This window comes from Acanthisitta chloris, unplaced genomic scaffold, assembly GCF_000695815.1.
Source record: "Acanthisitta chloris isolate BGI_N310 unplaced genomic scaffold, ASM69581v1 scaffold2681, whole genome shotgun sequence".
Lineage (NCBI taxonomy): Eukaryota > Metazoa > Chordata > Aves > Passeriformes > Acanthisittidae > Acanthisitta > Acanthisitta chloris.
The window spans coordinates 8,835-22,413 of NW_008655294.1; the positions used below are offsets into that span (position 1 = coordinate 8,835).

The 13,579-nt window shown below is 37.9% G+C and overlaps 1 protein-coding gene across 6 annotated transcripts in view; it reads right to left on the minus strand.

The window, feature by feature from the left end:
• Positions 1-1,698: 1,698 nt before the first annotated feature.
• PPP1R12A (protein phosphatase 1, regulatory subunit 12A) overlaps positions 1,699-13,579 on the minus strand; it is a 71,993-nt gene continuing 60,112 nt past the window's right edge. For 3 of the 6 annotated variants that reach the window (XM_009083818.1, XM_009083824.1, XM_009083823.1), the window contains 2 exons: positions 10,053-10,103; positions 1,699-3,833 (listed from right to left, as the gene is read on the minus strand). In XM_009083818.1, coding sequence (XP_009082066.1) covers positions 3,747-3,833; positions 10,053-10,103 — 138 coding nt within the window. In that variant the 3' untranslated portion in view covers positions 1,699-3,746. Of the gene's footprint in view, positions 3,834-10,052; positions 10,104-11,129; positions 11,161-13,579 lie in introns of all 6 variants that reach the window. The other 3 variants (XM_009083822.1, XM_009083819.1, XM_009083820.1) reach the window with 2 other exon arrangements.

The window sequence follows — 13,579 nt, forward strand, 5'->3', positions numbered from 1 at the left end:
CAGTGTAATGATTATTTCATAATCATTTAGTTTAAAAGGAAACGAACACCTCCTCTGAGCAGTGTTCTGAGCCAGCAGCAAGCCGTAACTCATACTGTTGGCAGCTCTGGACAACTTTCCTGTATTCAGGAGTTGGGACATGATGGGGCCCTGAACTCTGACTTCAGACCAGTGTTGTTCTGATGCTGTTCTCTGCCTTTCTCCATGTGAACCATTCCTTTTCTGACATGGTGTTTCCTTTCCAAGACTGGCATCACAGCCTCCTTACACCTGCTCTTTTTTTAAGTGTGTATTTCCTGTCTACCATCATATGGATGTTTCTGGCATTATGTGGTACCCTCACTCTTGACCATAAACCTCATGGTTAAATCAGCTAGCAGGGGTAGGAGCCAGCTCAGGTGGAGCCCATTTGTGCACGATAAAGATGAATAAATGAAATATCTTCCCTGAAGCACATCTCATGAAGCAGGTATCTTCAGCAACCCAAGAGCACACTTGCTTCCTGCCTTGTCTAGAACAAGTAAATAGCTATTCTTTCTAAAACAGAAACAAGAGGACACTTGCTCTTAGAAGACCAGCAGATGGACAGGGGCCAGGAATACTGGACAGGTAAGATTAAGACCCACCACTTCAATGTTCATCTGAGCAAAGCCCAAAGTTTAGCATGGAAGGTATTTCTAAATGAAGGAATTCTGAGGTTCACATCTTGTACTTGGTGCTGAGCAAACAAATGCACTAACCTGCACAATATGAATAGCAGCTGTTCTTTTGGGGATCTGGCAAGGAAACAGCAGAAGTCTGGAAGTGGTATGTAGTAGGAATTAGGGAGGCTCAAAAGGAATTGTTTATGATAAAGGAGACAAGGTGGTCAAAAATGAAATTCCAGCTCCCAAGTCTCTGCTACTCTCTGGAGTTGTTAAGGTCAGGCAGTGAAGTTGTGCCCACTCTCCTCACACACTGCTGCCTGTGCTGCTGCCCCACCTGCAGTCACTCCTCCTCCGTGGGTTGTGGCTGGGGCTGGTTCTGGGCTGGCTCTTTGCCTCTTCACCCTCCAAACCAGCTACTTCCATACCTCTGTGTGTATTTGATGTTAATTCTGGATTCTAAGCTCCCTTCTTCCACACTGTGGTAAGTCCCCTGAAAATCTAAGTTGCTGTTCTGAATTACTGTTTAAGCCATTAGTCACTTAAAGAAGCTTCTCAGCATCAGCAGCCAGAAATAATGTATTTCTTGCATGCAAACTGTCTTCTAAATAATAAAATAGTCCTCCACGACCCATTTTTCTCTCTGTGGTAGCTGGATTTTCTGGGGATGTGTTGGATCTTCAACACGACCAAGAACATAAGACGGTCACACAAGTTTAGCAATTGCTTTGAGAGTCGGTTAACATCACGTAAAAAATGGTTCTCAGATTCTGCACACAGACAGGTTTATGTAAAATATATAAACATTTGTCCAAGTTGTTACAGATTGCATAAATATGGCATTTTTACTGTTGCATTTACAGATGTGCATGTACAATGATGTGCAAATAATCACAATCTGATTACAATCTTTGAAAGGTACTTGAACCTTGCATCCAAGTAACGCAATGAATGAAAAATGCCCACCGAAGAATTTAAATAGCAAACTTATAACACGGTTTAAATTCATAACAAATTTCAATGTCTTCTCAGTAAAACTTTCACACATTTAAAATATTTTGTATTCATTTTATTTGTATATGTCAAAATACAATTTTTTTTTCCAAAATAGTGGGTTTTGCAACTAGTTTCATGCAGATACAAGGTCTGCTCAGTACTACCAATAAAATCAATATAGCACAGTAGCCATTCATTTTTTAGATATAAAGAATAAATAACCTAAATATAAAACACTAAAATATTAGAAACATGTATTTAATCATTCACAGGCACCCAAACTTTACCAAATATAATCCAGAATATGCCTAACTGTCTTGTAACAGAACTCAATATGTTGCAGCCATTCAATTCTTTTTTATGTTAGCGTAAGACACTGGAAGTCCCTATGGTTCAGACCCACCTCTCATACAGATCAATTAAAATAAGATATCTCAAACTATCCGTGTACCTTTAAAATCAAGAATCCTGAGCTTGGTAGTAAGAGCATAACCTTACATCTTCAAAAAACCAATCAACAGAGAGAGGACATCATGTCTTCCTTACCAAAACATATCCCACCCCCGAAAAACTAACCCCCCCCCTCCCCCAAGTAGGCAGTAGAACACAATGACCTTTTTAAATGAAGGGGTACAAATTCACATTAATATAGTATACAATATAATCAATAATACAATAGCTACTAGAAGCTTTATAATGTACAATTTGTTTTAATGGCTGATCTGTTCAGTGGTTTTAGGCAATAAACTATGTGCCAATAGGATGTTGTATTTTGAATGGTTTAGTGAAAATATAAAAGCTGTTTCTAACAAAAATGATCTTAAGTTCTTTTTCAGTTTTTAAAGGCCACTGAAATGTATAAAATGGTCTGACATGGTGTTATCAAACTGGATGCCTTCTCACATGGCAACAACAGTGCATATAAACATTGTGAGTGTAATGGGTTATGCTTTTCAAATGTTTTAGTACATTACTTTGGCTAGCACAACAGTTTTGGACAGCACTCAGATAAATATAGGTATGTGAAATGTAGTGAAGCAGTTATATTTATGCAATTTTTTATTATGGTGAACACTACCAAATGAAAAAAAAAAAGGGAGAAAAAGATAATAAAGTATTTTATATAGTTTAGACTTTTTGTAAAGATAGGGCTCCATACAATGTACAATGCCTAAATTCTTTATACCATAAAAATTAATGAACTTTGTTAAACACACTATTCTGGATAGCCTAATTTGCATTAACAGACATTTGCAATAGGGAAATATATTCAAGCATGCCACGTGGTGGTCTGAAAAATCAAACCAGTACACATTTATATATACAGCATCACTCAGTACCTGCTCAAATGAATGTGACAATTACAGGATCTAACATCTTTCACTACAAACTTCTTTTTTTTTCTTTTTTTTTTTAAGGTGACCAATAAAGGCAGGACTCTTAAAATATTTCTAGTTTCAACTGACTTTTAAAGCATTTTGTATAGGAAATAAATGCATATTGCACAAACAGTGAAAGCAAAATGTCCCACCAAACATCTCTGTTCCAGGTGGTTGGACAATACAACTCTAGGTAGCTACACGAGTATGTAATTTAAAAGGGTGTGTGGTCTCTGCAAATGGTAAAGCTGTGAAAACACTGTACAAGAAAATCTGGTACATGAATAATTAGAAGGGAAAAAAATCCAAACTTAAATCTTAAAGAAAAACTGAGTATAGGAAAAAACTGGGAATTGTGGCACAACAAAAACAATATTGAGTAACTGTCTTCTGTGAGAGCTGAAAGCTTTTGTTGATGTAGAAGTGTTTATGTACAACTAAGGCTTACTGGTTAAATATCTGAGGAGTATCTGGCCTTGAACACCTTCCTTATTAAGCTGTGGCTGTAAACAAGATTTCTCAGTCATTTTATCTTCTCAGCAGCTGCATTTTAACAGAAACAATGATCTTGATACAAAAAAACACACGGGTAAGAGGGTGTTTGGCAGGATATCTGAAAATGACAGTCTCTGAGGGATCTTCCCACGCTTCCAGTGACTGCCATACCATGGTCCACTGGAGTTACTAGTGATGTGCAATACCGTTATTTGCTGCTGTAGGAAACCCTTTATTTGGAAAGTTTGCTTATAACTCTGATCAAGGCCCCATTTTCATCTTTTAGCCTCTGGTTGTCTGCCTTCAGGTCTGGTAGCATCTATCAAAAATGAAACATGATGGTTATTTGCTGTTACATCCCAAGTAAAAGCTGCAAGACTAGACAAGCACTGCGGATAAAAATCTTTATTCAACTTAAGCAGCATCTTGGCAGTTCTCACCCTTCGTATCAGCAGTTCAGAAAAATCTCACCTTTTAGCATGATACATTTAAGAGTTAGAGATTAGGAGTTTTCATTTGCTTGGACTAGATGCACTAAAACTCAGTGGTGCAGATGAGCAGCCTCTGACAAAAGCATTTATAGCAGCATGAGGAAAGTAATTAAATACTTCAAATTCCAGGGGTGGGGGGAGGAGGGGGATTGGCCAGGGTGAAAGAGAAGGGGAGGTAATTACCAACAATTTAAAGAGGCTTGTCTATACTGCACTTGCATGGTTTCAAAACATGCTGTGGCTAAGCATCTCTACCACTGTGCTCTTGGATGATTTCATCCTGATCAGATACAGTGTGATTCAGCTTGTTAGCTCATAGCATTAATCTTCCAACCACTTCCAAACTCATGTTGAAGCACACATCCTGTAATTTGAGATTATGTCCCTGAATAGCATAGTTCACACAAGATCAGATAACTGAAAGAGATCACAGCAACACCAGGCTGCATACTCAGGCATACAAGTTAGGAGATGGCAAGTTAGGATTGCCACAGGAGATGGGTGACACACAAGCACAAAAGCTGGAAGGCAGAAGCCGAGTGAGGTGAGAGCTGGACAGGATCAGACAGGAAAGGACAAGTCAGTGCACACAGGTTTGTACTGGGAGAATTTAACTTGCCAGAGAAACCAGAAGTAATCTCAGCAGTTCTCCATATCTATATCCACACACTGGTAACAAACCACATATCATACTCATGGCTAAATTATGCGTGTGGATTCTAGCAGCAGGTTTACACAGGAGGTAACAGCCCATACCTGCACAGCAGTTACTCAGTAACCCCAAGTGAAGGGTATGCAGGAGCTTTAAATCCAGCTAGTGACCTACGTAGCAACTGTTACCTATCAAAACTATACTTTCAATCCAATTACATTCATATCATTATTATGGAACAGAAAGAACCGAGAAGTTTAAAAATACAGGGTTAATTAATTAAGGCTTCATTTATACATCTCCTTGAAAAGATTCCTGTCCACACTAAGTTCACAGAACAGCAGACCCTCTCACAGATGGAAACACAATGGTGCACACAAAATGACTGAGGTTACAGATCTCTACTTTATTTCCCTGCAAATACCAAGGTATGCGAAAGGAAGATGACAGGAGATCATAAGAGGAAAAATGGTGCTCTCTACAACTAGAGTAGGCAAAAATCCTTCTGCTGCCCTGGATTCCCACACTACTCCATGGTGGAGCTTAGGAGAAGCCACATAAATTGAGCTCTTCACAGAGTCAGAGGGAAAGTTCCATTATAGTCAAGTGAGAGCTGTGCTCTGAACAGAAAGAGCTGTAAAATGCTGATTACTTTTAAAAAACATGTCAAGGTGTTTGAAATTGGGCAACACGAGTTATCATTCCCCAATTTTCAAGTTTATATGTGTTAAGTTTTCTAAGCTGTAAAAAATTAACTGCCGTTTTCCGAGACAGGGGTCATGTCGTTATGCATAACATGCCCATGTACCACATTTGTGCTTGCACCTGTAATACTAGGATAACCCTGGGGTTGTTCTATGACATGTATCTGCAAACAATGCAACAGCTGCTTGTTCAGGCAAACCAGCTAAAACCTTTCCTTCCTGCTTTTCATTTACAGATTTCATACCAAAGATACTGAGTGAAACCGAAACAGCCATGCAGGGGGAAGCCAGGGAGTCTGGGTTTGTTCTGGTTAAATAGGTATCTCGATAAGCATTGTTGTGTATGCATTCCAGTGAAACCTCAAAGTAAGTCCAGGAATGTCACAGTCCTCTTTCAACTTACTGACTACGGAGCTGCAGCCCATAATGCTTAATTACATACAGACAGACCCAAAGAGTGGGTCTGAGATTTTCTGGTGAACTATTTTAACAAAATCCACGTTCAAATTTAGAGCTTTAAAGCAATCTGGTACCATTATTGGCCTGCAAATCTCTGTGGATAGATTTTCATCCTACTTAAACTAATAAATAGAATAGGTATTAAGAAAATATTTTATCTTTTGTTGTGAATCTGCTAAAGAACAGGGCAAGACTGACAGGAGACAAAAGGGTGTTATGACAAGAGGAACTGGTCTCAAGTTGCACCAGAATAGGTTTAGACTGGATGGTAGGAAAAATTGCTTCAGCAAAATGGTTGTCAAGCATTGGAACAGGCTGCCCAGGGAAGTGGTGGTCACCATCTCTGGAGGTATTTAAAAGATGTGTAGATGTGGCATTAAAGGACATGGTTTAGGGGTGGCTGTGCTGGGTTAACAGTTGGACTCAACGATCTTAGAGGTCTTTTCCAACCCAAATGATTCTAGGATTCTGTAAATAATAGGAGGTTCATCAGCAAGGATAAACACAAGTAACCTAAAATACTTATGCTTCTCATCTCTACTAATCTCCACATAGTTTAAACCTAGCCAAAAATATCCAATTTTCTTGGAGGAGTGCCTTTTTATGGTATTCAAACTTCTCATGAGGTGACACTACACACCTTTGATGTGAAAAGGCAGGAAAAAAATCCTTTGCAGTAAATTCAGTAAAATTACAGTTATATGCTGCACTTAACACTTTGAATTCCAATTTGTTTCTCACTGCAATAGCAAAGTATCTTCCTGTGACAAGATTCTTGAATAACATTAAATTTTTACAGATATTTTGCCTATCTGTATCATATGAATAGCTAGTAACTTTGCAGTGCTGCATTGAGCAAATTATTCAAGAATCACCTGACACGTGGAGCCAACTCAGATCTATACAGTAATAATAATGTCTGTGTTTGCAGGAGGATGTAACAGTTTTTACATACAAACATAAAGATTACAAAAAGCTCATGAACCGTTAAGGTACCTGTTCACATTAATCAGGTACACTGCTATGGGTAAGCTATCATCATACTGTCAAGCCTCCCTGATGTGTTTCCATAGCTTTTCTTTTGCTAGCCAGGCTCCTCAAGTTTCATACTGACCTGCTGTTGAAAACTCCCTCAACAGAGGGAGTAAAAAACCCAAATAGTTTTCTGTGGTTAACACCCTGAACTGGCTTACCATAGTTAAAGGAATGCCAGTGCTAGCAAAAAAAAGACAGTACGGACTGGACATGTAGCTATGGACAACAGTCATTAGATTTAGCTCAGCTGTGTTGAAAAAACACATTGTTAGCTGAGGCTCATGTAAGACAGGCTGCCCTAGAGGGACAGCTCTCCCTCCTCATGCAGCAGTGTGCTCCTGCTGCTTTCTGCCTGTTAGCTTAGTGATTCAACAATGCTGGGGCGAGATGGATCAAGTATTATAACAAACAAAGGGATTTGTTTTCAACCAGGTCAGTGAGCTGACTTGACTTGCTCAGCAAGGGTTAACACAAGTGAACACTAAGGAATGCAGGGCCTGGACCAGGAACAACCATCCTATCCGCATCCTATTGTTAGTCCAACTCCAGGAAGACACCAAGCCAAAGGATAAACCTTCTCTTTATTTCATGTCTTAGTGGGGAAAACCCGAGGTCAGATTCTGAGCAGAATGTACACTCATCGCCTTCCTTCTGAGTGGGAAGGGGGGGTAGGTGAGATGAAGCAGTTTAGCAAGAGTCATTGTACAGAAGGAAACGTGGGGTTTTTTTCACCTACACATCTTAAAAGCTTACCAAAACCTCCATCCTAGACAGTTATTATACAAGAGGAAGAAGAAAGGCATAAAGATTTGGTGTGGAATGAAACCACATTTTGTTCCTCACATAAGTTTTGAACCTTCAGTGGTTTCTGAAACAGCCCTGCAATAACACTAACAACAACAGACTAGCAGTTTTTTTCAAGATGAAACTCAACACAGTTCACACCTTTAACAGAAGGGAACTGAACCAATCTGACACACTAGGCAGGTTTTTTTGTCTCTGTTTTGACAGCCATGCATTGTAGGATTCTCACCCACAACTGGGATGTCTACATATATAGCGATATAAATCAATAACCTTAGCTCAGTGCTAAAACTGGATGTTTTAAACTGCCTAGGTGAAAATAAGGATGGGCAAAGAACCACACAGGAATGTAATATGTGAAAAAAAGTAATCAACTTGAAATTCCAATACATTTCTGAAACAAATTACTTTGGTCCCCTCTAAACACTAACGCACAAATGGAAGAAATAAGGTTGCTAATGCAACTGTTCAGGAACGCACAGTACTAAAACATTTTTTTTAATTGAAACTAGATTTGTATCAATTCTATGCACTTAAATTGAAATTAAGATTTGACCGTTATTACTGTAGTGTAATTTGTTAGAAAACTAGAGGCAAATCTATTTGAGCATTTATTCAAACATCAAAACAAGGGACTGACTTTAGTGTATCCTAGTGCAAACTCAAATCTTTAACTGTTGCCAAGGTTTACTATGTCAAAGGTCTCCTGGGATCACTGCCAATTTATCAAGGACAAGCTTCAGTGCTAGTAAGGCAAATACCACACCAACACATCTGTGACACCTATGGTTGGTACGTGGGACACATGCTTTAGCCACACTTCCATAACCGAGCAGCAGCCAGTCAGTTTCTGACACACAAGTGTTAATGGGAAAATTCTGCCCAAGCACAAAGTGAATGTCAACACCTGCCTGGCTACACAAAGGAGAAGGAAGAAATTACAAGTCCATAGAGCGCAGTTGCCTGCAGGACCCTGACAACTTGGCAAGCACTCGGGTCAAGGCCCTATTCTCTGTCACCAGTCGCTCATTTATGTGTCTCAAAGACTGAATCTGCTTTATTTGTTGCAGGTTCTGCAGGAATCAAAGAAATAGGAATGAAAACGAGAAAATCCCACATGTATATCATGTTTAAAAGAACTAGAGATGACAGGAATTGAAAGAAAACCTAGAAGAGACAGTCCTGTTTAAAGTAGGTAAGTCACTGTGAAAGGAAAGTATCAAACAAGTGGCACATTCTTGAAAAGCAATCTAAGAACCAGCAGTGATTAGTCACAGCTTTCCAAAACAGTTCAGGATGCATTAACAATGAGAACTATTCCTGGAATTCTTTACTTAACATCCTAATTGCACAAACTAAATCTCCTATTCAGAAGTCTCTAAGTGACACATTTAACATATACACGTTTACACGACTGTGCAACAAACAATAGGAAGAGTATTTAATCTTTAACTTAAAACTCTCATATATTGCTTATTGAACATAAGCTTTTGAAAAGAACAGTATGTTTGCATTATCAATTTTTATCAGAAGCCCAGCCTTCCCTAACAGGAATTTACAGGCTGATGAGAGAAGCTCACATCCTATCTTCCACCCTTACACACAATTATTTTCCTCTACCATAGTTTCCTTTCTACATATTTCACTTCTGAAGACTCCTCAAGGAACCACAGACATTGTGTCCTCTCTTACAGCAATCTATCTTGATCTGATTCAAGGCATCATTGATGCCTTCTGCCTACATTTGTCAGCTTCTAGTATTTCAACAGAACTTGGTGCAAGTATTTTAATGAAAAGTATTTGAGTTAATGCCATTTCCAAGCACCAGAGGGAGCTCAAAAATGAGCTTGAAAGGAAACTTTTTATTACTCAAGGCCAAACATCAAATGTAAAAATAATGGTACGTTCATGTTCCACTTTAATTCTATCAGTCTGGTTGGCTGTGTCCAATAGCTGTCTCAAAGAACATAATACAAAACAAACCCAGTAAGTTTTTCACCCTCCTTAATCGTATCGGGGGTTCAACATTTGATAACCAGGACAGGATGAAAAAACAAAAAGCCAGAAATGAAATGTATTTTAAAAAGTATTTTGTTTTTGGGATTCACTTTATACAAAGCTGAAGAACATGGAAATCAATATGGTAAATGTTACTTATTTGTCAACATCTGAAATCTATCTACTGCTTTTTGTTAACTAAACCTATTATTCACACAATACAAATGAAGCTTTGCTTTTGATGTTGTAACATGGTGTCTAATTAATAATTTAAAGTAGCTCTTCGTTATTTTCTAATGAAATTACAGGGACCAGTAATACTGCCAGACCATATGTCACACTGACATGATAATACACTTTGCTCTTAACAGTTTAATGTGTAATAATTTACTTACTTTCAGTTCTTCTTCCATTTCAGATATCCTTCTTTCTAGTGCTCTTCTTTCCTAAAGCAGAAGACGTGTGTTAACACTGAACAACACCATCTTTTAAAAATTACAGCTTGTAAATACTGTGGTAACAGTGAAATACTTCAAGTTTCAAAGATCATACAACCAAAAGCATAGTGTGGACAGGAAACTTGTGATGGCAGTGATAAATAGAAATTTTCTCAATTTTAATATCTGAGGAGGAGGAGATATAGAACTTTCTATCAAGTCCTACAAAACATACACCTTCCTTTTCACCAATTTCGACAGGTACTAAGTACCACTTGTTTGGATTTATTTTTCATGAGCTAGGCTTTTTTAAGAGATTAACATACAAGAAATGCAGAAAATTATCAGAAACAAAGAGAAATATTAAAAGATAAAAGCACAAAAGCATAAACTTTCACAGGCAAATGAATGTGGCTGAAACATCCGGCTCAGCTCAGTGGGATCTGTTAACACTCCAAACTGCAACCTAGGGTTGATACATCCAGTTTACGTTATAAGACATAGCTGAGCACCAAAGGAATCTACCTAAGATCACCTGCTTCTTGAGCAAATGTTTCCTGAATATTTTCTGCATTTCTTTTATAGTTTTATTTTCTGTTTCACCTGAGAAGTAGGAGAAAATATCCTTTGTACAGAACCTGATTACACTGATTGCAGAACCAAGCTAGCTTAGTCAAAGTTAGCTTAGGACTTTCTATACTACACTGCAGTCTGCAGTGCAGACACACAACCACGCTTATAAATGACATTATTTTGTTTCAACCTAATGTTCAACACATCTGACAGATGAGCAGCTTATGCAATAGACTTTGGGGGTTTACAGCTTGTTTGCTTGCTTTCCTGTGTCAGACAATGCAGTGTTTCTCAATTAAAAGCAGCTGCAGTTATCAGTACTCTACATTCACATTTTTCCAGAGTGTGAAAGGCAGAAGCAACAGATTATTGCGAGGTGGACATATGCATCTGCATACAACAGTGTTATGCAAACAGCAAGCAGCATTGGCTGAGGTGTGTAAAACTTTGGTTAGATCATACCGCCCAGTAGATACTGACTCTTGCCGGCCACCTTTCAGATATAAATCATTTGAATTTAGTTTAATCACAGTGCAGTTATATCCCAACATTTTCCCCTTACAGCAAACAACTTTCATTTTTATCAAGTAATATATTACTACAGTTGTTAGTACCTAATGTACTTGACTCCTTGAAGTTAAGACTTTTCCCATAATGACAGTAATGGGCACAAGTACCAGTGAGTTAACTGAGTAAGTAACTAAAGCAGATCCTAGACCATCTTACATTACTTAGCATTCTATGAGTTACCTACTAGCTTTGCAGGATAACATATATGATAGGTTCTTATATTAAGCAATATTTGACAATGCCTGCGATTACCAAGAGACGATCAGATAAATCTCAAAATTTCAGGTGTCTAGAAATTGAGTCCTTTCGATGCATTCGCTTAACTACCATATTAAGCTTGTCTAAGAACAACTATTAGCAATAAAAGCCAATTCAATAAAATCTTTATTTCGTTAACTGTTTATACTTCACATTATATAAAGGAACAAATGGACTGGCCTAAGTGTAAGATTCTTTGCATAAATGTATTGCTATGATCAGATGAAGCTATGCTCCTCTCTTTCTTGAACTGGCTTGAGGAATGCCAACGAAGTAACACTGCAGTTTCATCAGGGAGATTTGCCAGTATGATTTGATTAGTTCCTGGACACTACGAAAGAGTTGGAAATCTACGAAGTCTAAAATGTTACGATATTCTCGCACAATTCTGTAAGGTATGCCAAGGAACATTTGTAACCCGCAAAATAGAAAAAAAATGCATGTAGAGTCTCAGCTTACAAAATCAAATAGCTCATTTGTATTTATCAAAGCAACTGGGAGCCCCAGGCTTGGTGCAGTGAGACTGAGGTACAGCAATATACACAGATGAAAAACTGACCCCAGAGTTATACAGTTTTTAAGAAATAAAACCAGGTGTATATGCCTACATGTATTTATATATTCAGTAATTAAAAAAAAAAAAAAAATACACCTCTCCACAACCCAAATTCCCAGTTGGAGAATTCTAAATTCGGGGAAAATGGGTTAAAGGTACCTACAGTTCTGAATTCTAATCAACTGAAACCTGGCAGTTTAAGTTTTATTAACACAACATACAAAATTCTGCAAAGGACTTCTAGCATATTTGTCAGAGTGACAGGTCTGTTAATGAAACCCTTACTTTTGCCCACGTATTGCTCAGACCTTGCATCTGTGATCCAATCTGTATCCCCAGCTCCATGGAAATAGCCCCTGCCTGGACAGTTCCCAAATGAACAATATTGACAATGCCTCACCAAGTCACATCATGGAAACCCACTCTGGAAGGCTGAGGTCAAATAAAATTCAATGCCAGTATTTTCTAAATTTTACGACGGTGTAAATCTAGGTTTAATACACGTCCCGTTTTCTTTACTGAAAAGGTACATTTCAGCTTGAAAATGTCATAGTTCACAGATGCCTTCAGGTTTTTCTCTGCCAGCCTTTTCTTCCAATTTGTTCTCACCACTTTACTTTTTCCCTCCCCTTTTCTCTATGTAATTTATATAAACATATTTAGTTTTTTGTTTTAGTGAAGTCATATACTCAGAGAAGTGTACCTAGTCAGCCTCTACAATTTATTCCTAAATTTTATATTTATATTGTTGTCTGAAAAGAGGTATAATTACAAAATATAAGGAACATCTAAAGCTTGTGTCAATCACGTTTCAGCCATACAGCATTATCTCTAAGTTAATTTTTTTACCTGCTAGCTTTAATACTAGTACAGTTAGGAAGAGTAACATTTCTGGAAGACATTTTGCAGTTGGACTAAATACCTTTAGGAAAAAAAAGGTTGCAAGAACTTTTAATAAAGCCAATTGCTTTAGTGCAATGGCCTGTTTGGAGAAAAAAAGCAAAGCAGTAATTTAAAACTGAAATAATGCCTATCTATGCAGCACTCCATGCATTACTATGGAACCTACACAGTAATGGATGCAGCTGTCCATTAAAAAATTAAGTGTCCACGTGTGTGGCCATGAGAGCAAGCAAGAAACCAACTAAAGCTGCTGATAAAACTTTTCTACTGATGAAATCACTGTCTGCAGCAGGATGCCAAAAAAAATCAAGGAAAAATAGGTGCTAAAAGGCTGTTGCAATTAACTGGAGAGACTATTAAGATAAAGATAATAGAACTTCAGGAACTGCCTGGGAGTATTTCTACATCTTCACTGCTCCTATATAATCTCCCAAGTGTTTGTTTATACACCAGACAGGTTTGTAGAATTAAGACATGTTTTCTAAACCTAAAATAGTGGGAAGTAAATATAAAAGGCTAATGAATGTAAAGTTTACCAAGGACAAATAAATGTTTACCATATCACTTATTACTGTCAAAGTCCATTTAGTTTTTTTCCTGTCTGAGTGTCTTAACGTGTCAGACC